General features: G+C 39.1%; 3 protein-coding genes across 4 annotated transcripts; 1 reads left to right on the forward strand and 2 right to left on the reverse strand.

Moving 5' to 3' along the window:
* Positions 1 to 823: 823 nt before the first annotated feature.
* On the reverse strand, positions 824 to 18,953 carry RB195_016622 (uncharacterized protein; the record flags this gene model as incomplete). Of its 2 annotated transcripts, XM_064183233.1 has the most annotated exons (58): positions 824 to 979; positions 1,576 to 1,774; positions 1,827 to 1,941; positions 1,994 to 2,201; positions 2,354 to 2,438; positions 2,494 to 2,620; positions 2,714 to 2,846; positions 3,214 to 3,366; positions 3,686 to 3,831; positions 3,911 to 4,087; positions 4,168 to 4,256; positions 4,325 to 4,483; positions 4,992 to 5,073; positions 5,153 to 5,298; positions 5,381 to 5,457; positions 5,534 to 5,617; positions 5,749 to 5,864; positions 5,931 to 6,009; positions 6,064 to 6,162; positions 6,226 to 6,360; positions 6,417 to 6,494; positions 6,548 to 6,694; positions 7,413 to 7,514; positions 7,709 to 7,811; positions 7,895 to 8,016; positions 8,158 to 8,265; positions 8,331 to 8,411; positions 8,522 to 8,611; positions 8,793 to 8,910; positions 8,997 to 9,155; positions 9,716 to 9,864; positions 9,943 to 10,137; positions 10,197 to 10,295; positions 10,422 to 10,525; positions 10,867 to 10,978; positions 11,036 to 11,152; positions 11,223 to 11,330; positions 12,004 to 12,122; positions 12,193 to 12,298; positions 12,542 to 12,645; positions 12,700 to 12,898; positions 13,110 to 13,211; positions 13,296 to 13,520; positions 13,643 to 13,717; positions 13,790 to 13,892; positions 14,607 to 14,763; positions 14,821 to 14,905; positions 15,073 to 15,192; positions 15,327 to 15,404; positions 15,507 to 15,617; positions 15,674 to 15,757; positions 15,810 to 15,905; positions 15,987 to 16,046; positions 16,128 to 16,208; positions 16,358 to 16,481; positions 16,844 to 16,910; positions 18,622 to 18,731; positions 18,790 to 18,953. In XM_064183233.1, 58 exons carry the CDS (start codon positions 18,951 to 18,953, stop codon positions 824 to 826), a joined length of 6,927 nt encoding a protein of 2,308 aa, XP_064039114.1. The 2 variants fall into 2 exon arrangements, with proteins under 2 accessions (XP_064039114.1, XP_064039115.1); XM_064183234.1 differs by lacking the exons at positions 16,844 to 16,910; positions 18,622 to 18,731; positions 18,790 to 18,953 and having other exon boundaries at positions 16,358 to 16,378.
* RB195_016623 (uncharacterized protein) lies at positions 16,692 to 16,910 on the forward strand (the record flags this gene model as incomplete). Its single annotated transcript, XM_064183235.1, has 1 exon — positions 16,692 to 16,910. One exon carries the CDS (start codon positions 16,692 to 16,694, stop codon positions 16,908 to 16,910), a length of 219 nt encoding a protein of 72 aa, XP_064039116.1.
* A 719-nt stretch (positions 18,954 to 19,672) lies between the features above and the next one.
* Positions 19,673 to 21,932, reverse strand: RB195_016624 (uncharacterized protein; the record flags this gene model as incomplete). Its single annotated transcript, XM_013453698.2, has 6 exons — positions 19,673 to 19,934; positions 20,015 to 20,167; positions 20,231 to 20,312; positions 20,369 to 20,483; positions 21,492 to 21,643; positions 21,794 to 21,932. 6 exons carry the CDS (start codon positions 21,930 to 21,932, stop codon positions 19,673 to 19,675), a joined length of 903 nt encoding a protein of 300 aa, XP_013309152.1.
* Positions 21,933 to 22,339: the final 407 nt, after the last annotated feature.

Here is a 22,339-nt window from a genome sequence, read left to right on the forward strand (position 1 = left end):
AATATCTTTTAAGCTAAGTTTGGCTCCCCTCTGACTTGAAGAGGAAATAAAACAGACCAAATATTTCCTTTGATTTCTATGTATAATATAGAAACTCGAGATAGCCAGGAAGATCCGTTAAACATGCAAATTTATCTATAGAGTTGGCCATATTCACTATTACAATATTCAAAATTTGGCTTGCGATTGTCTTACGGCTTTCGCAGCGGTGGTGTGTGGTAGTCGCAACGAGATACAGACATCAGAACAACGCAGTAAAACGAGATCAACAAAACCGAAAACAGAACTTACATGGAAACATACATTTACAGAATTGGAGAACGAGAACGAGAGAATCGCTTAGCGCTTATTTACAAGAAAGTCCATCTGGGGATAGTTTCGGAACGAAAAATAGAGAACGAATGAACGAGGGATGTCGGCTCCCGGCCACACGATTGCACCCTCACAAGCTAGGAATATATGTGCAGAATAAATATCTGTGCCTAAATAAATTCAGAGAAAATAGATGAGAATAAAAACTTTGGAAAACATTGAAATGAGGTAAAGAAAAAGTGGTAATTTACAGGAAGGAGCGCGAAATCAGAACAAATCAACGATTAAATGTAGAGAACACGGCTAATGCCAGACTTATTATGAACGAATGATGCACAGCAGAACAACAGAGACCCTGAATATAGAACTGGATCACATGCATAAGATACTAGATGTAACGCATGCAGTGGCACGCAAATTAAGTTAAATTGCTATATCACATTGAGGCAGAAACAGGGTAACAAGTAGGAGGTGAGATATATCGTCGATCCAAAGGTAATTTCAACGAGGTCTACGTGTCAACGTCGGCAGTTTCAACACTCGGTTCCACACAACCATCGGCATCTTCGTCGTCTTCTTGCTCCTTCGCAGCTGCAGTCACATCGCCTTCGAGATCGCTATCGTTATCGTTCTCCATCCGATCCAGCGACAGCAACATCTTGCGGAACTGAACGGAAATTAATGACAAGGGTTGAAATACAGCAAGAGATCTACCGGCATGCATTGAAACACAAAAGTTAACAGAAAAAAAAACTTTGAAAACTGCTGAGCGACTCCGGCTATTTCTATTTAAAAAAAAAAAAGCTGGAAAAGAATGAGGGAAACAGCTTTACAGTGATGATCAAGCAAAGAAACTTGCAAACTGAAATTCTTTTCATCTCTTTTAAAGAGCATCGTGAAATAAGTGAATTACTGGTCTCTAAAAGATAATAAGGATGCGAAAATTTTGAAGAGAAACAAAATTTCATCGGATTACCGATTTGCCCTCATTTTTCACAAATGCTTCTGAAGGAATGACTTTCGAAAAAATGGGACAGTTCGAGATGGATTAATAAAGAAATTCTCTCGTAAAATGTTCGTTTTCAAACTTGAAACGGCCCACTAGTGACGAGGAAAGAAAACGAAAGGAAAGAAATGTAAGGAAAGGATTGAACATTGACAGGTTCTTTCGAGATTATAACAGGGCACGTGATTCTCGGAATAGAATAGGAAGAGGTGTAGGAAATATAAAGCAACTGAAAATTCCACACACTGAAGACTTACATTGCAAATTTTTGTTGCCAGATTAAAGTGACTCTGAATGCTTTGCCTATCATTTGCCATCGGATCGTTGCTAGTTCCATCTCGACGACGTCCACCATCAAGCGCAGCCAAAGGATTGAACATTGGCACGTTCTTTCGAGATGATAGCGCCTTTTCATAGACTTTGGCCGCCTCCGAAGGAGAATACTCCTGTACTTTCCTGTAATAAAAGTGATTTTACTTCAATAAAACAAACTAATAATTGTACTTACGCTTCTGTGAATCCATAAAGTTTCATGAGGAAATTTTTGAGGTAGAGCAAAATAAAGCACGCCTGACTGTTATCCATGAGGTCATATAACGGACCTTTCTCCTCAGGAAAGCGGTCTGCAAGGTAGGTTTTAGAGGCAACGACAATGTAGTGAAAATATTTGCTCACTGTATAGCGTTTCAGGCTCAAAAAGAAGGTCGTCGTCCTCATTGGGTTGATTTTTCTGTTGTTGTTGTTGTTGTTGTTGTTGCTGCTGTGGAGAATAGTACTGCTGGCGAGCTCGGAGGTGTGCTTTGCACTGGACGAGCAGCGACTGACCAGATAATGTAACGATCGAGTCGATCGTGTGGATTACGTACAGTGGTTCATCCATTACCTAGATGAATGAAGTGAGTACATTTGTACCACAAAGATAAATGAGAGAACAATCTCTATGCACGCACGTTTAGAACAGTGCAGCTAAAAAATCTATTCATAAATAAGTTAAAAATATTGGATTCATAAAAGTAGCACTGAAACGAAAGTGACCTGATAAGGGAACATCGCCACATTATCGGCAACGAAGATCCATTCTTCTAACCTAAGCTTCTCTCGTGAATCTTCACTGAACAGCCTAAAAAAAGAAGAAAATAAACTGCTGAAAAAGACATAGAACATTCTAACTATACCTTAAAACACTAGTGAGAAACGATCTTCGCTGCTGTCGATTCGTTCGCAGTCGCTGATATAATCCGCTAAGTACAGCTTGTCCATCGTTAGAATGACGAGGAAGGCCTGTTGATGGATCGATCCGAGCTAAAAAAAATGCCCATTACAAAATATAGTTTAAACAAATCAAAAGCGGAAATTAAAGGAACAATTCGAATGTGAATTCTAGTCAACACTTACCATTAGTGGTAGAATACGGTGACACATCGCAAGCTCTAATGCCTCTTATAACTCGTTGCTCACTATCCGAAGACGAGCCACGAATCTGCAGCTGTAGTTGGTAGGCTTTGCGTACACCTTGTGTTGCGGTGCTCTGGAAATTTGCATATTTTCCTTGCAGTGTTTCTACCATACCACGTAAAATGAGTCGAGTTTCTGAGAAATAGAGAACTGGGTCACTCGACGTATCCGTCAATTCAAAACAATGTGAAATAGAAATAAGCTGAGTGCTACTAAATCAATCCGCGCATCACAGCACAAATTCAATTAGACAAATCACCGCTTAGCGAGCCATTAAAATATTAGCATGGATCGTCGTAATCTAATTACCGCACGAAATATGTAATCAGATAGCAGAAAAGAAAATAAAACAGAAATTCATCCTGTTGTTCAGAATAGTAACGAAAAAATAAAATAAAATAATAGCTTTGCCATTACTATCAACGTGTTAGAAAACTAACCTGGATCATTCCAGCATATTTTGCATCGATGTCTTTCAGCATAGCTTCTACCCGATTTCGAACAATAGGCAATGGATCCGTGGTCATAGCAATGAGAGTAGCGATTGATGTACCAGGAGTGACCAAACCTTGCGTGTAGGTGAGACTAGCAACCTACAACCGGGAAAAATTGCACGAGGAAAATTAATGTTTGGTTGAGATGTCTTCACTCCGGGAATCAGCATTTGTTCAGAAGCTTCAGAAATGCAACTGTTTCAAAGCCTAGGAGTACAGACGCACAGAAAACATGCGCAAAAACTAAGATTAAACTTATATAGATTTAAGAATATAATCCTTGACGTTGTGGGGAAGTATGCAAGTTTTTGATACTGTGCTGGTACTTCTTCTTTCATTTCTACCTTTCGCATTTCAAACGCAGTTTAAAACCTTAGATTATGTTCAAAAAAGGAAAAAAATGTACGTATCAAGGTACCTGAGCTGAATGACAACGAATGGCATTGTTGTTCGTGAAATACCCTTGAAGAACAGCTTGCCAATAGATTTGAATCACCGTTGATCCAAGACCAGATCCTGCCTGATCCATCTCTTTCAGATTCTCCTGTTCTTTTCCTTTTCCAACTAAATTACGTAAGATTAAGGATTTCTTTGCTTTTTTCCAATCCCTATAACTTAGGAAAATAGTTTTGAAGGGTCTTACAGTTCTGATCTCCTTTGATTAACTTCAACTCTTCGGATTTAAGGAATTCCTCCAAATTTTGAAGAGCTTGCAGCCTCATTTCCGTAAAGTTAGGATCATCAGAGCTCAGTAACACGTGGTACATATTTTTCACTCCACGACACATCAAATATTCAGGGTAACGAGAACAAAGATGACCTGAAAATGACAAGATTTCAAAACATAGAAAAATTATCGCTCAAACTAAAAAAAAGCGGTTCTATGGTGTCTTAACATACCTAGAGCTACGAACGCTTTATACCGCATACTAGGTACAGAACTGCTCGAGAAAAAGAAAAGAACGTCGAAAACGTTGTCACGTATCCGCCTAAAAGGTGCAGTCATTACAATATTTGCTCGAGGTATCAACTGAAGAGAGCTGGCGTCGAAACAAACCGTGGTTTCTCCGGATCTTGTGGATCAACATCATCAGCATTTAGCGAAAAATCAGGTCGAACGATGTGAGCAGGGAAAATTTTCCCTTCGAAATCAGAATCTTTAATAATAGCATCGAAGTCGAAGTACCGAGCCATAACTCCCACTCCACAGAGAAACCTGATAAGAAAGTTTTTAACGTTCGTGGAAAAATTCTAGCTGTTACAGATGACCAAAGAAAAATGGAGGAAATCAACTGTCAAATCTTCCCTCGTAAAAACCCGAGATGGAGAACAAACAGCGAAAGAAGTGAGAAACAATAGATAGAAAATGCAGAAAAAATCTTTTAAAATCGTTGCTGCTGTTTTTGCGGAGTTATCTATGTTTAGCCGAAGTGACGAGAATCTTCCGAGAGAATAAAATAATCATTTCTCTTCCTCTAACCCAATCCCATAGATTCGTTGTAAAGTTAAGCGAAAGTGCAAAATTCTTAAGGATTTAGACTTGGTGAAATACCCAAGACTGCCCACCCCTCATTTAGTGTGTCCTCAATAAACAGTCTCGGAATCTACGGACTTAGCAGAATCTTTGAAGAGAACTTTCTTTGAAAAATGGATATGGACATGCTTTAGTGTAACGAGATGATCACACTGCCATTTACGCATTCACAGAAACTAATTTACAATACCTTTGTATCCTCAGGACCTTTGGACCATCCAACTGGCAGTTCGGTTTCGTCTTCAATGCATTTTTTACACGCACCAAAAATTCTGAAAGGTTGATTTTCGTGATTATGAAACCGTATTTCAAAAACCTGGAAATTAATTAAATAGAAGATAAAAAGGATACCCAAGTAATTCTTGAAGAGCGCGGTAATAGCTGGAATTTCAGGTCGCCCAAATCGATGCCAAATTGCTGACATACAACTTATCGTTACCGTTGTAGTTGCCACACCACTGGCGGTAGCTGTGAGGTTAGCAAGAATCTGATCTTGTCTAAAATGGAGAGATGATTTTCCACTTATCCTCAGCTATTTTTTTTTTTCGCAAAATAATTAAATTCGACCAAACCACTTACGTAGTGAGGAACGCATCGCTTGGATGACTCATAAGCGGTACGACTCTCTCAAGCATTCCAATTACCTCATTCAAAACCTGAAACAAGAAAAAAAAATAAAAAGATCTTTTTGAAGCATTTTCTAAAAACAATAAAACGGTGCACGACACGTACCAAGACCTCCGATTTCTGAGTAGCGTTCATGGAAAGGTAAGGTTGTAAAGTTTCGGCATGTCTCACAAGCAATTCAGGACGAACCTCAAAATCGTCATTTAATTAACCGGTTTCTACTAGTTTCTTCAAAGAATTGCAACTCATAGAACAAGTTGGATGTCTTCTTGCTGCATTAAAGTTTAGTATCAACAGCAATTTCAAAAAGCAGCACATACCTTACTGAATAAAGTTAAGGTGTTAAGACATGCAAGGAGGCGTTCCTGATTTGCTTTGTGAACCTCAGCTGCAGCTAAGTCCTCATTTGATGCATTATTAGAGGTTACTCCATTTTCTGCAAATGATAGCTGCTAGAAAAGACTTATGAAAGGGAGAAAATGATTGTAAGCAAAAAACTGACCCGTTGCTATTTTATTTTCAAGTGTGAGAACATTATCCATGAACATATCCACAATCTGCCTACTCGCAGCTAACGCACTCTAAAGCAAGGAGATCCAACATGTAGAACAGATATGTACATAAGAGGAACATACCTTATCGCCTTGTTTAAGTATCGCTAGGAATAATGTCTCCAAGGCCTCAAGTTTCATCTCTTCAGCACATGTTTGAACGACTTTTGCCATAACAACAACCTAAGGAAAGAGTGAGATGAGTTAGTTGTGAAAGTTCTTCTGCATTTATAACCAAAAGAGTACCTTCTTAAGAAGAGCCGGAGTGTTTCGCTCAGAAATCGGCTGAAACCAGAGAGACTGAAATGTTTCCAACACAAGTTTCTTAACTCCTTCTTCGTCCTGTACTCGCCGCACTATTTGGGCCAGCATGCTCGGAATCTGGAGAGATTTGAAGGGATGTTTGCAGCAAATTTCGAACGACTAGTATTGAGTACCTGCTCGAAATTCGGATACTTCTCACAAATTTCTCTCATTATGCGGATAACGCGCTTTCGAACAGCAACACCGGTGTCCTTAACAAATTTGAAATTGACTGAGCTTGTGGAAATATCAACTATAAACGAACCATCAAACGTTCAGCTAGCAATGGATAGTAAGTTGGAATCGCATCTGAGTTTGCGACAACGAATTTGCCGATCATTTCTACCGTTGCTTCACGAACTGCAGCGTTTGAATCGGTCATACGATTATGAGCAGCAGAGGAAACTTCTGGCTGAAAAAAGGTATGATGTTCAGAAACTGCAACCTTAACAAACCGTCTAAAAAGCACAAAATAAAGCCACAAATACAAAAAACTGTTAAATTTGACGTAATAAATTACAAAAGCATAGTGCAGAATATAAACACCCGTTGCTTCATCTTCTTTACTCTCCCCGCATACCTTCCCTTCCCCCTCATAAAAACATGCGGAGGGCGAGTTTTCCGATATTCTTCCACAGGCAAGACTAAGTAAAATTTAAGTCAGCAGTTTCTTCTTTCATTTTCATTAAAACTGAGATAAATGTAATTAAAGGTACTGGGAGTTCAATCTACAATGCTGGCAGTAATTTTGTTGCTAAACAAATGAGAGATAAATGCGATAAAAAAACGTTTAAGAAAAACTGATGAAGATCCGTTGTATTCATTCAGCTTTATGCACTTAGAAGAGGATTTCTAGTGGTCGTACTACATTTATAATTCTAGGTGAATAGTAAGAACAATACCAATTTTCACCTAAAAAAACCTTGCAAGAATGACCATATACAACAGACTTTTTTTTCCTTCCACACATTTTTCAACGTATTTCGCAAAAGAACTCTTGCAGAAATGAAGAAAATAAGACGGAATAGAGAAGCGTTTAAAAGAAGTATTTAAGGAATTCAGAAGAAATATTTTAGTAAAAGCAAAGTTCAAAGAAAACCATGTGGTAAACCAAACCCGATCAAACTCACCATTAACAGAACAGTCTGATCGCTCTCAATGATTTGAGTCAAGCAACGCATCGCCTTTGTTCGTAAGCTAACCGTCGTTTCACTAGTGATTCCAGCGATTATCTGAATGTTGCGAAAAGGTGCATATTGAGCAAATACGTAGAAGCAAATGAAATTAATCGTCTCTAAAAGTAGATCGTTCTTTCAAAAGGTGAACATCCAATTGTGACCAGAAAGCATGTGTCAGAGCGAAATATATTCCCATAAACAAGCTTAGAACAATAATAACAATTCGAAAACTCAAACGAAGCAGATACCTGCTTGAGGAAGGAATCGAATGAATGCGTAAACTCTCTTTTTGCAGCGAGATACTTAATGCACCACGCCACATCGGAGTCTAGCATAGAACTACCAAATCGCCTAAAAAAAGAGTCGTTTTCCAGTATATAAAAACAATGGCATTCTAAAAACAACTGTCCTTAGAATTCTCACGTTACACTGACTTAGCATTTTCATATCGGCGCTGTCTATCTTTCTTCTTGCTCAGTAGATCAACCAAAAAGATCTTTTGAGCTTGCGCACGTTTGACCTTTTTCAGATGCCGCGACTCATTCTTACGATGTTCCTGAAACGATATCACTTCTATGCCATAAATTAAAAGATAACAAGAAAATCTGAAATCTATTTATATACACCTTATCTCATGCTGAAAAATCAGAGAGAAAAATGAAGAAAAAAAACTCTATGATGCTTCATTACAACCAACTTTCTCCGACAAGTTTTCTCGCTTGCTTTCTGCATGTCGCGCTTCGAGCTCTTGCAGGTCCTCTAATATCTCTTTGTACCAAACACAACAATAAAATCTTACAGCATACTGAAAGAAAAAAATTGCCAAGGAGTACTGACAGGATAAAGCAACTTCAGGGGCTAAGAAGTCACCTCTACAGTTATATCTTTGTTTACAACAATATAATCGAGTAAGGCACGTTCCAGCACCATCTGCTTTTCACTGAACGTCATCTGCAAAGCGACAAAAACGTGATTTTGGCAACATATCTCATAAACAGTTAAACAACGAAGATTACAACAATTTCTTTACATGAATAATACAGATAGTATTCAAGGCTTACGTCCGAAATGTCCACTTCAGCAACACTTGGCCACAACGAAGTACCATCGTCTTGGACGTTCTCTTCATATTTTATCGTTCTAACCACAAGCTGAAAAATGCGAGTTAACTCGAAAAAGCATGAGTGGGATATTTTGTCCGAAATCAACCGAAGGTGAAATACTGCAATAAAATCTTTTTCTGGAGGAATCAGTTTACAGCCGAAAAAAAGACTACCAAAAATTCAAAATCTCTACTATACAAGATTAGCAAACCGATAAGGGCGAACTCACATCCATTCGCTCCTTCGAATCTTCCACAGACCAAATCATGCTGCTACGTAATCGCGACGTGATTAGACCTAGGTATTCCAAGCTGACAGTTCGGATCATTATATCAGCACTTTTGTTCCTTAAACATTCATGATAATGCAAAAGATGGAGTGAACAGTGCATGGAGGGAAAAGTAGCAAAGAACACAAAAGAAACTTTACAAACCTGCAGTTTTTAACCAATAGACTACCCACAACCTGCAAAAACATCTCTGCAGCAGGGAATTCGGGCTTGTTAAACGCAGTTAACATATCTTGGAGAAAACTGTCGAACAGCGCCCGGTAATCTTCTTCACCTTCATTTTTGTTACCTTTCGAGGAGCATCTAAAACAAAAATAGTCTGAAAGGCTGTAGAAATAAAGTTTTAAAAAAAGCCTAACAGAACAGTAGTAAGGAAATAAAGCAGCTAGGGAAGGAAATAATGTTGCTGATCAAGCCTCCTCGACCTCTTAAAACCTCATTACTACTCGGAAGGAACTACAGGAGATTACCTGTAATCTATGCTCACAGTATAACACATAATCATTTTAATCTAAACAAAATGGTGGATTTTATCTTTTTCATCAGACATGCTCTACCATCGGCGATCCACTCGGCCCTGATGGAGTAGATTATTTCATCAGGACCCAGGTATATTTCTCAATCTGAGGCCCCAAACAAAGCCACATAGTCAGACTTGTAAGCCGCAATAAATAAATCAAGAACATATTTCACCAATTCGTAACAAAAACTACTTGCTGAATATAAATATTCAAGTATAAGTAGGAAACACAAAAGCAATGATAAAAGAATAAAAAAAAACATTTCGAATGAAATCTAACGCAACAGAAAAGAGGAAAAATATACATGGAAGAAAGCATAGCTACTGCCAATGTGGGCCTCACCTAGCGAGAAAACCAGAGGAAAACGCTTGTGCTAGGGCCTGCACTTCTTTGTAAGAATTAGGCACTATAGAATCTGGTTGTATTTCAGGTTCCGCATCTGAATCTTCACCGTGATGATGATCTCCTCTGTGATGCACCCTCTCAGGCACCTAGATTACTCCATGGTTTGGTTGAGTACAGTAATTTCTATTTCGAAGAAGGAAAATATACAATCCGCATGAACCTACTTTCACAACACTCTGCAATAGTTGAAGAACAAGGACTGTAGTGTTGCTAATCCACTGATCAGGACCGAATCTGTAACTATTGTTAGCGTTGCGACCGGCTGGTAGCCTATGAAGGGAATTCAAAATGTCGTTAAGCATCCCCATGCGAACGTGCTCTTTTGCGTTAGCGAAGATGTTGGCTGCCAAATTACAGGCCTAAAACAATGTAGCTCCTCGGAATAGTCATGAAATTGTAAGAAATAGATGCCGCTTACATGCTGCTGTAGTTCTCCAACATTGCTTACGAAAAAGGATTGAATGGCGACCGTTGTCAGATGGTGTATACAAATCTCAGCAACATCGGTTTGTCGCACCTAGAACAATTGCTTTTGTAGATGCACTGGAAGAGTCGCAGCGGAGGAAGGTAAACCATATAAAGAAAGTGGAAAATATTCTATATATAGATAAAATAATTTGGAGAACAAAGCTTAATAACGAACCAGATTTGAGAAATTGTGGACGAGATCGGTCATTCGAGAGTACAATAGTTGAACCGTAGGAGATCGTTGCACCAGTTCCAATTTCTTCCTTCGTTTTTCATCAGCTTAAATAAAAGTAGTTTTCTCAGCCCAAAGTAGTATAAAAAAGTAAACATCATTTTGTTCATGATGAAGCCAATAAGGATGCCAGGGAAGCCAACCTCTTGAGCTTTAACTATTTCTGCAGCCAGCACTAACAAATTGGGCCACCCTTAGATGCGAAAAAAAAACCAAAACTACGGATTTATAACTGAGAAACAACCGTTTGCCGGAATGAAAAGAAAAAAGGAAGAAAAAATGATTCTGAATAGTCGAGAAAAATCATGGATTTGATTCACGGCAGTCAAAGGAGATTTGTCTTCTAGTGCAATATCAAATTAACTTTTTTAAAAAAAAACTTCCCCACATTTTTGTTTTTTCCCTGGTCCATACATCGGATCGGAGGCAGGAAACACGATGCTCTTCAAGTAATGTCGGCATAGGTTAATAGATCGCTCAATAGCGTCTTCTATGTAGACCTAAAATAGATTTAATGCGATTGGAAGAGTTGCAAGCGTCGAAAATGAAATACGAACCTGCTTCGGCATTTTATGACACGTCATAATCATCAACGTAGTGCATGCAGCGTCTGCTCCTCGAATCAACCTCTCGTCAACAAGTTCTTTTAAGGCTTGGTCGTCTTCTTCACCCTCCTGTGATGTTAACGATTTAAAAGAAAAGAAAGAAAACCAACTGAGAAATCTTCGACTAAAATAATTTTACCTCCTCAGTAATAATAGGAACAAGTAAGCGTGTTCCATCTGAGCTAACAACGTCACGCATGTTTCGCTCCAAAATAGTGATCAATTTTATGAGACGCTCCGAAGCAATCTGAATGTTTTATAGTAAGTACTACAGTAACGTAAATAGCACTACTTTAAAAAATAGAATGCAAATCTAGGAATAGCAGTGCCTTCGCAATACCCAAGAAAAGATGGTAAACAATACGACCTTCAACTTGTTACCCTCCAAAAATATCTATAATTTAAAAGTCATTAACTGAACAGCTCTTGCGCCTGATCTCGTTCATAGATGCGATAGTCGGAGCCGGTGCTCTGACCCCCCTTTAGTTTTGAACGGTTGGGGAAAGGACCTCCTTCACTTTTAAACGGTTGGCGAAATTACCCTTTCACTTTTGGACGACTGGTGAAACGACCCCATTCACTTGTGCTGCACCCCTTGAGCTAAACCCCCTTCACCTGAGGAAGGTCGAGCTCGATCCTATAGCGCCTATGATCTCGTTCATTGAAGCCAGAGCATTGAAAAAGTAAGCAAGGTTAAAGCAAGCAACCAGTTTTGCCCAAGCCTAGCAAAATGGTACAATAGAATTTTGTTCTGCAGGTTAACAACAGATATCAACCTACAAATATGATGACTATCCAATAGATACATCTCAATTTCGTAAGCCCTTGAATCTTTCAACCTTCTGACATAATAACAAATGAAAGAACGGGTATTATTTTTCATTCAGAATTTGATGCAAAAAAGGAGAAAGAAAGCTTACACTTGTGAGTTTTTTCCACGTGAGCAGCTTTTGTACTTCATTTCGCAAGTCGTCCAAAACAGATCGATCTATCAGCAGTTCCTGACTAACTCCTTCCTCTTCTTCGTCAACATCTTCATCTAAACAAATAAAACTCTAGCTAGAAAATCCTTCGATTCGAAAACTACACCTGAACTTCAAAATCAATACCTTTCCCGTTTCTCGCAATGTTTAGCATGTCAACGTCTTCAACTTGGTCGAAGATCTGGTCAAGGATGACATTCAGTCGAGCTCTTGAATCATGCTCTGCCATTACCTGAAACACTCAGTCGCTTATTTATTACGAAGCTACCCATCGTTTACCTAAGGACACAAAATTTCAATCCGGAATATGCTTAGAACTAACATACACAGTTATAAATTGAGTTGCATGGCCTTAAGGTAAGACTTTCGCTGATAACAAAAAATCGCAAACGATTGAAATGCAAAAGTAGCTCGTAAAAATGAAAGTGCTGAGAGTTAGAAAAAAATAAGATCAGAACGGAATAGGTTGACATACGTCATTGTTCCAACACTGATCACTTTCAGTGCCTTTCCGTCGTCGGAACTTCTCTTGCCTTTTGCGCTGCCGCTCTGACCATTCTTGGTCACGTTTGTGAATCACTGAAAACATGCATTTCGAAAATAAACAACATCACAAAAGAAATAAAACAGTACCGTCAGTAGGAGTTGGTGGTCTCTCTGGGACATCCTCCCTCTTTTTCCGTCTTCTGTCTTTTTTCTCATAAAATTTGCGATCTTCATCACTCATTTCGTCCGTTTTGCGCTCATCACTGAGTTCCGCAGCTCCACTATCACCAGCAGCCGCCGCAGCTGCTGCTTGTGCTTCCATTTGTGCAATCAGTTCCAAGTCGCGCTACAAAAGGAAAGCTAGGTGCGGATAGAAATGATGCGCAAAGTTAGTTGAACGATTCTGACTCACGCCAGATAGGACGACAGGACGAAGATAGGAGATAATCATAGGAAATGAGAATAAAAATTGGAGTGCAGAGAGCTCAGGATAAGGAAGAAAGGGAAAAAAAGAAAATAAAGAGTAAGATTAGAGATTACACCAATGAGATACCAACCTGATCCGCCTGCTCTTCTTCCAAAGTTTTCGTTCGCTTCCTCTGCCTTCGACCATCGGAGGGATCGAAATAGTCAGTCAATGAATCATATAAGCTTTCCACCTGAGATAGTATGGGGTAAGTATATATCTCACAGATAACAATAATAGTTGCTGCTAAAAACAATTGTGTTCAGTAACCACTGACCTGGTCTCTCTTTTTTCGCTGCTGACTGGCTTTGGGTTGTTTACCAACACTAGCCATTTGACGACGCAGTTGTATGTTGTCGCGACCCTCGAGAACAGGTGCAACGAACGATGCGTCGTCGTTGGCAGTGGAAGTTGTTGGCATATCCGGAGCTACTGTAGGTTTCTGAGGGGCAACTACAGTCGAAGGGGCAGCAGATACTGCTGGATCAGCGTTAAGCGTTCGCTACAAAAAGAATAAATATTCACAGAGCAAAACAGAATATTATAAATCCGTCAAGTGAGCAAATAACACCGAAATTTTGGATAGGAACACAAAGATCTTAAGTACCAAGAACCAAAACTAACAGCAGGATCCAACTCCATATCGTTGAGCAAATGCTCCGGTGCCTCCATATTGTGCTCTGGTTCTACATCGAGCGCCTTAAGAGAAAAATAAAGCCGCACTAACGGTGACTTGAACCCACAAGGAATTTTTTTTGTAGATAAACTCACGTTGCAGTTGACACTCATTACAGCGTTAATAAGAGGAGGCATCAAATCAAGAGGAAGGTCATTTGACTCTGGAATTCCATCGTGGATATCCATCCGAGTACGGCTACAAAAGTAGGATTATGTGGTATAATTTTCTGCAATAAAATCTTCCTACATTCAATTAATGCTGAAAGTGATCCAAAACAGCTGGTATGTACTAAAACATGGTTACCAGTGCGATTTTCGACAAGGCGTACATGGCAAGTTGCGTGGATACCATCCACTTGGGAGCACTAATTCATTTTTCGGAAAAAAAAACACACACACAAAATTGTGCTCCTTCTTAAGTGTACTTCTCACCAAACTTAGATGTCACTTGGAAACAAACTGAAAGACTTATTTCCTGATATTTAACTTTTCTCACTTGTTAAGGTCACATCCCTTTTTCTAACCTCAACACTATCTCATTCTTTTTACTGCTTACATCATCTCCCTGCGTAATTTCATGCAATCATACTGTTAACTGGAAGTAACAAGAAAATCATGGACCATAACGCGAGTTTCTTGAGAAAAAATAATGGTAACAATGGAAAGGTCGTAAAGAAATTACAGCAAAGGTGAATAAGTGATTAAAACAGAAGAAAAAAGACTTGTTTATGTAGAACTCGGTGTAAGCATTATTCTCTGAACATATAAAATAAAAATGACCCTTTCGAGTACTCTCGAGCTTTACGATATGCATCACAAAATCAAGACAATAATGATAGGAACTCGAATTTAAGATAGCGAAAAAGTTCGTGGGGAAAAAAACAGAAGTAAAAGGCAGGTAAATACTTACGTGTCACTGACGTCGATGTTTGACAAAGCTTGGGACACCATTTGCACCAGAGTAGGATCAGACGTGTCCAAAAGTGAGTTCATCGTTCCCGCATCACACACAGATGGTATCTTTGAACTGACCATGTTTTCACTTGGGAACGGTACCAGTTTCACATCTAAAACTCTAACGTATGTGAGGAATTCTGTTTCAGAGAAAATCGCCATTAACTTACATGCGGTGTTGAAATGTGTAGCCACAAGTGTCAGCGCCTGACCAGCCTGTACCTGATCTACTCGATCTCTCATATCATTCTGCGCCTTAAAAATAGTGCATAACGCATAAGAACGGATATCAGAGAAAACACGTCACGAGAGATGGAGGTACAAAACAGAAGAAATCTGGACTGAACGAAGAAATGTGTTGAAACTAAAATGAAAGAAAAAGGACAAAAATGCAAAAACGCTGAAAGAGTAAAACAGCTTACTTGCTGTGCTTCCCGTTGTTTCTTCAGTTGTTCCTCACGAATTTTTCTCAACTCCTCGATTTTCCTCCTTTCCGCCTCTTCCTGACGTCTTTTCTCTTCGGCTAGTCTCGCGGCTTCTTCCTGCATTCATTATACCAATTGATAGAAAGGAAATAAAAAACGAGCTGACCTTCTTCTAACTAAGTAAGCAAATAAAAGAAAAGCATTATTTCAGGCAGTGGAAATTCGTAAAATATACAAATGATTTGAATCACCTGTTGTTTTAGCAGTTCTTGTTGTTCCTTCTCACGTTGAGCCAACAGCTCCCGCTGACGTTGTTGTTCTTCAGCCTCCTGAGGAGAAACTTGTATGCTTATGATAAGACGAGAACTGATTAAGGTGATCACTCCTAAGAATGAACAAAATGGAAAACCGACCACAAAAAAAAGCAATACCTTAATTCTTTGTTGGCGCAGTAATTCTTCTTGCTGTTGTCGCTGCTGCTGCTGTCGAGCAAGTTCAATTTGACGTTGCTGTTCTTCCAAAAGTCGTTGTTGGTGATTATGCTAAAAATGACGTCAACGTAGAATCAACAAATCCAATTATGAAAGTAGAAACAAACCAATGCTTGTTGTTGTTGAACTTGCTGCTGTTGTGAAAAACGTTGTTGGGTGTGTTGCTGCTGCAGCAATTGCTGTTGCAAAACCTGAAGAGAACGATCGAAAAAAAAGCTTAGCATCTCAAAGTTACAAAATTACCTGCTGTTGTTGTTGCTGTTGGAACACAGGTTGCATTTGTGAAGATTGCATCATGAATAGCTGTTGTTGTTGTTGAAATGGATCCATAGACAACATCTGACAAGAAAGAAAAATGTGTGCCGCAAAAAAAAAAACACATTCAGTTAGACACTAGTGAAAATTGGAATAAAAAATCACCTGGTTATTTCCATAGAAGGAATTGAAGCTATTCATGTATTGTTGTTGCGCCAATAGCATCTAAAAATACTGTTTTATGCTGGCACATAAAACAGATCTCAATTGCAGGGAAAAAAATGAATTCGAGAAAATAAACACTACCTGTTGGTTATAAGGATTTTGCCCCAATCCTTGTGTTCCCATTTGTTGACCCTGTATCCCCATATTTAGATTTCCATTGCCCTGGAATTAAAAAAGCACATTAAAGCAGCAGTTGTGCCGTTGCAGAAACTAAATTCAGAACAGAACACATATATAACTCTTACTACTAACAAAACTGCTTGGTAACACTAAACTGATTAGAAGGAAAAAAATGTGAATTCGAAACTCACTTGAGGATTATGTGGGTCCATAATTTTAAGGCACCCTTTGATTGTTACCTCTTTTTGTGCATACCATTCACAAAAAAATACAAAAGTGAATATGTACGAGCAATTGGCTATGCCAAAAGCGGATCTGAAAATGTTTTTAAACCACATAAACAATTAGGAGTGAAGAAGCACTAAAACATTGGAAATAAGTCGAATATCAAAGCGTTAGATGCGTAAAGACGATCTGAACGTGAATCTATAGAAAAACATAGCAAAATTAACGTCGTTTAGTGGTAAACATAAAACTTTAAACATTCCACAATGTTTTCACATTGACGGGTAGCGTCGCGGGTACATGGCGAGGTTCGCGTGCGACGGACGCGCAAGCGAATGCGACGTCGCCGCTGTCGCACAGCGACGTTTCAACATCGCGATGGCGTCGGCGAGTGATGAACGACGAGAGCTGGGAAGACAGGAATTTGCAGATTTCGGCCAAATATCCGTAACCGTAGGATATGTAAGCGCTTCTCTTCGAGAAAATTGTCAGAAGGAATTAGATGCACACGGAACTTAGCTTAAAAATACCCCATTATCCAACGAAAATGAACGAGGCGAGAATTGCAGCACTTTAGTGATTAATAGATGATGTCACCGTGCTTTATATTCGTTTCTGTGACAAAAAAAACTGCGAAAAAACTATTGTGTAAGCGTAATAAAATAACTTGCGACTGACTTTAAATAAATACGCACTTGCAATTATTATAGAATGTGGGAAACAATCACTTTGGAGAGTTATTTCTATTCTTACCATTCTATTCTAATACACAGACATAAGAAAAACTATAGATTGTTGTTTTATGGCTAAAAAAAAGCAAAAGTGCAACTGTGATAATCGAATTTGTATTTGGGTTTTTATTTTTGTCCGGAAATTTGTGGATCTCGCTATGCTCAACGTTTTCTCTCTTCTCCACACATTTGCACGAATGTCTGCACGCCAAATCGCCTCTTCTCCGGAATCAAACTGAAATCTAAGAAGAAGAAGAAAACATGCTAAATTGTCGTGTATCTATTCCTAAGTGTCCGTCCGCTTCCATGCATTATCCTTTTAGAAGACGGATCAAACTCGACATTAATGTTTAATGATTAATTTCTTCCCTGCTTCGTTAAATTTCGTTCTATATTATATTAAATAACATTACGTAACGTGGTAGAGATCAGCTCCTCACTGCACAAAAGGCTACTTTGTGAGGTTTCTGCTGACCCCAACACTTCCAATGCTATCCAACCTTTCCCGGAGCCCAGCCGTTCCGTGCCCCCAGTTGCTGTTTCCTTGTTGGCGGTCAACAGCTTCTAACGTATTAAAACAGTGTTACGGAGCTGATTAACGTCCTCACAGCTTCTTCACAACTTCAACAGCAATAATCCGGAGTGAAACTCTTTGGTTGATGCGTTCGATCCTCCATAGTTGATCCTACAATCAGCTCAAAACGACCTGAACCCTGGTGCCGCTGCGTGGGCGGTTCCGCTCGGAGCAACGCGGCGAAGCTAGCCGTCACAATCTAGGTGGGACCATGGCTCCACTTGTACAGTAGAGAGTGCAGAGACTTGCTGGAACTATCGGGTGCCTCACCTTAATCTCAACAGCTAGCTTTACCGTGCCGCTTTCATGGCCTTTTCAAACTCCTGGCACTTGTTGAGCTGAGGGTCCCACCCCGATAGAGGGAGCTTTGATTCCAAGTATGACTAAATCTGGAGTCATTCTCTCGGACCTCTAGAACCCACACAAACTAATCGGGTACAAGGATCAGATAGGTGTAGAGAATCGTGTTCAAAAACGAACTGGTCGACAGATTATAGGATCTACCGTGACTTTTATAAAAATAGAGAAAATGATATTTTTACTGTTGTTACGAATTCGTGGATCGGAACACAACCAATATTGGCAGGAACAGACTTTTACTTTTATGTAGACTTTCAAATGGATGTCTTTTATTGGTAAAAATACTTCTTACATTCGCTCTGTAGAATCACTCTCCAAACTTCAACGTTCAGTCTTGATGTGATGGCAAGATGCGCTCCTTTGTGTTGTCACAAATCCGACGAAGAAGAGAAGGTGCTCTGTCCAACACTGATTCCAGAAAACTTTGTATTAGGAAAGGATACGTATTTTAACCGCTGCTGCTCGAAAAAAAAAAATGGATGGAACTAGAATCATCATATCGAATTAGCAGGACCTTTCCTACTTCGCTTATTCCATGAAATGACTACATATATGAAACACTCACTTGCAAACATCATTTCAAACATCATTAACTCGTCTTTCCTCCAGTTTATACTAGTGAAAATCAATGCAATATCATCGGTTGTTAACGGCTGTTCAGTTCTGCACGCTTGCCTATATGCAACATTTGTAGCCGTAAATTTATAAGAACTTACTTACAATTCTAATTTACCTTTTTTCAACGAACCAAAAAGTTATTGTCGCTCTAATAATCAAAGAATTCAGCACTACATTTTCCTCATTAGACAATTTCAAATTCAGGTCTCCAGTAATGCTTCCTACCGCAAATAATCGTTTAAAAAAGACGTATCTTGCAGACTGTTTATTCACAAACATCGAGCCGTGAGAAAAGCACAAAGAAAGAAGAACAAACTTTTTCACTTCAACAACAGAAGAATTCTTCTCATAAATATTGACAATGAAGATAGCTGAAACTGAAAAAAATCCTTATTTGGATTGCAGTTTCATATATCTGAAACACCAGCACTGCAAAAACAATGAGATCTGTTGCTCCTTAGTTCATTACTTTTGTTGGTGTCTCGATTAAAACTTAATAGATCCAGTAAGCTATGTTACTATTACTCACGTCAGCGAAAAATAGCGGTTTCTTATGGTTGGGGCTTGTGGAACACAGCAAGAACGGCTCTTCCACGGTGACCTGATATCTAGACGCAAGAAGGTCGTCTCGTACTATCGCTTTGAAGGCTTGTAAAGTGTTTCTTTTAGAAATAACACCCAATAATTTCTGATAAAGAAAATCAGTAGAGACATCACATAGATCACAGGAAGATCCGTTCTTCTCGGTATTACAAAGAGTTGAGTTAAGGAAACAATGTGACTAGCTAACAAGTAAAGCTAAGAACAGCTATAAAGGTCAACAAAAAGAATGAGAATGCGAAATGACAGCTACGTACAAATTAGCATATGGTCTAACAGAAATATACACGTAAATGTGACGAATTGTTCAGAAAAGATGGAAATGTGGCAAAGTAAGAATATTTCCGATAGTTAAATAAATCACGCAAAAGGGAAATATTGGATGGGAATAAGTCGACTTATAAGTTATTCTGGGTAGGATAAGGATGGGGTGTAGCAGGTGGAGTAGGAGCACGAGAATATCTATCCGCGGGTGTTCCCCGGATTCGGTCAAGCTCCAGTTTTGCGCGTTCTAGTTCTATTTTTCGCAGCTCGAGCGAAATTTTTGCCTCCTCCAAACGAATGGCGATCTCTTTCTGTTTCATCTCCGCCAGCTTTGTCTCTGCTTCCAAAAGCAGTGAACGTCGATCCATGAGCAGTGAACGTGCATCGTATATAGAACTGAAGTGCACAGTTAATATAAAACAAAAAAAACAATAATTAAAACAAAATTTTTAAACTCATAAGAAATTTGAACTAACGCGGCAAATTCTTCTGTTGTCCTTTTCTCATCCTTAGAGTTACATTCCATTAGACTCGATAAAGGTTCTTGTACTGTAGATGTAGGAGTGCCTTCTCCTTCCGATGTCATGCTCCCTTCCAAGATTGCAGCAAGCTCCTCTCGAGTGGGTTTCCTGAAATTAAGGATTTTATGTTATAAAAATACCAACTCGAGGGAAGTGAAAACCAAAGCATACATGTCTTCGTCGAACAGAAAACCGACATGATGCTGCAGCTCAACCTCGTCTGTGTTTGGAGGCTGTTGCGGTGGAGATTCTTCTTTAGAAAAGAATATTATAATTTTAATTCGTTCATGCTATTACGGTCTTGCTAACCTATTCCTGATATTGAATGTTCGGCATTGTTCTCATCGAGAAGCTTCACCAAGGGGTTAAGGTATGACGCCAGTCTAGGAACATTTGCGCTGCCACTCTTGGAGCACTTCTCTTTCTACAAAAAAGCATAGATAAAAAATGGGATAAATGTTCCTTAAAAAATTATCAGCACTTGAAGAAAATGCTCTCGGAGATGTGTTTTTATCACGAAGTAAGAAAAAAAATAAGCTTGCCGACTCAATCAGTAATCAATACATATTCGTGGTCATTACGGTTATCGTACGCTGCTTCAGCATAAGTCCTGGATGTGAGTTTACGAAATCTTTTATGTTCAAAACATAAGTAACTCAGGAATTACTACAAGAAATCCGAGAATATGGTAATAAAAAAGTACTCAGCGTACATTATGTTGCTAATCTTACCACCTTCAGCATAGATTTTATTTTCATTACGACCCTGAGTACGTGACAGAGAATCGTACTCATATTCACAGACAATTATGAAACTTCTTAGGGATATATTGCTGATTAGCCAAGTTTGAAATAACCGGCGGTGCGCATGCTTTTTCGCAGATTCCTCGATTTGGTTGCGCCTTGCCCCCTATATCGACATTCGGCAGCGAAATAAGTTGAGTTAAGGTAATCTGCCAAAGTTTATCTCCTGAGCTAAATTCACCTTTTGTTTCAACATTTTGCTGTGATGATGTAGGGAGCAAAAATACAAATTAGTGAGCAGAGTGTGCTGCTCTGGTCCCATACTGAACGCAAACATATGTCCAGTGACTGTTCGCATGAATTTACAGTGGACAGACTTCCTAAGATGACAATTATATCATTACCTATTTTAAGCAAATATCTCTGTCCCAGACTTGTACTTGGCTATCATTAACGGTTGGGAGTAACAAAAAAAAAAAAAATCATGAAGCACGCCGTAGTTCCGCAAGCGGCTGCGCGATTGAGCACAGTGGTCAGCATCGTCGTGGGACCATCGCAAACTGCAGCAGTGCCGGCTAGGGTCCCCCGATCCCGACCGCTACGCTCCACCGCACATAGCTAATGCAATGCACATTGTCACAATTTCAATAAAAACGGTTGTATTTCAAAAAATAAAATGAAACACGTACCTTAAACTTCAGATATTTCTGCACCTTCTTAATTTCGTTTCTTATTTTTTCTTCTATTTGTTCTTTAGAGCGATTCGAGAATCCCATCGACGAGATTTCTTTTGTCCACTTCTTCAGAAGAAGTTGTTTGTCGCTCTCACCACATCTTCCGCCTGAAGAAATCTTAATTAACAAATGGGGAACTGGAATGGAAATACTCTCAGGTTGAGATGTTCTAAAGGAGAAAGATTCTGGCAACAAGTGAATAATGTATGTATAATTGAAAGAAACATCCGAAAGCAATGTTACATATGGAATCTTACTTGATTTAATTTTCCCGTGATATCTATCGCGATTTTCAACATACAGATTGATGAGCCTCTTCGCCTCTAGCTCATTGAATATAGGTGCTTTTCGCCTTGGCCATTCTTCATCCTCCTCTATCCTTCTCTTCGGAGACATTCTCAAATGTGGTCACAATTAATTATGGAGAAGTTCATAGATAACGAAAAACGAGTGAAAGAGAGGGACGATCTGGATCTTCCAATACAATAAAAAAGAAACAAAGGAAAAGAAGAAAAAAGGCAGCAAAACTACTTGAATGCTGGAAAGTTGTATGAACAGGCTTTAAAACAAGCTATAACGAAACTATGAAAATGCGAAAAAAATTGGCATAGTATGATAGTTATGTACAATAGAAGATGTGAGATGCCGTTATAGTTCGCAGACATTGTGGACCAGGACGATGTGTGACGGAAGCGATTACATTTTTGATTTGTGTTAATTCCTTGAGGACAGCTAACGGTAATCCACTGATAGACAGAGAAAACGACCTCAATTCACGGTTGAGATAGTTCCCTCCGTCCTTC

The sequence above is a fragment of the Necator americanus genome, chromosome II (genome assembly GCF_031761385.1).
Source record: "Necator americanus strain Aroian chromosome II, whole genome shotgun sequence".
Classification (NCBI taxonomy): domain Eukaryota; kingdom Metazoa; phylum Nematoda; class Chromadorea; order Rhabditida; family Ancylostomatidae; genus Necator; species Necator americanus.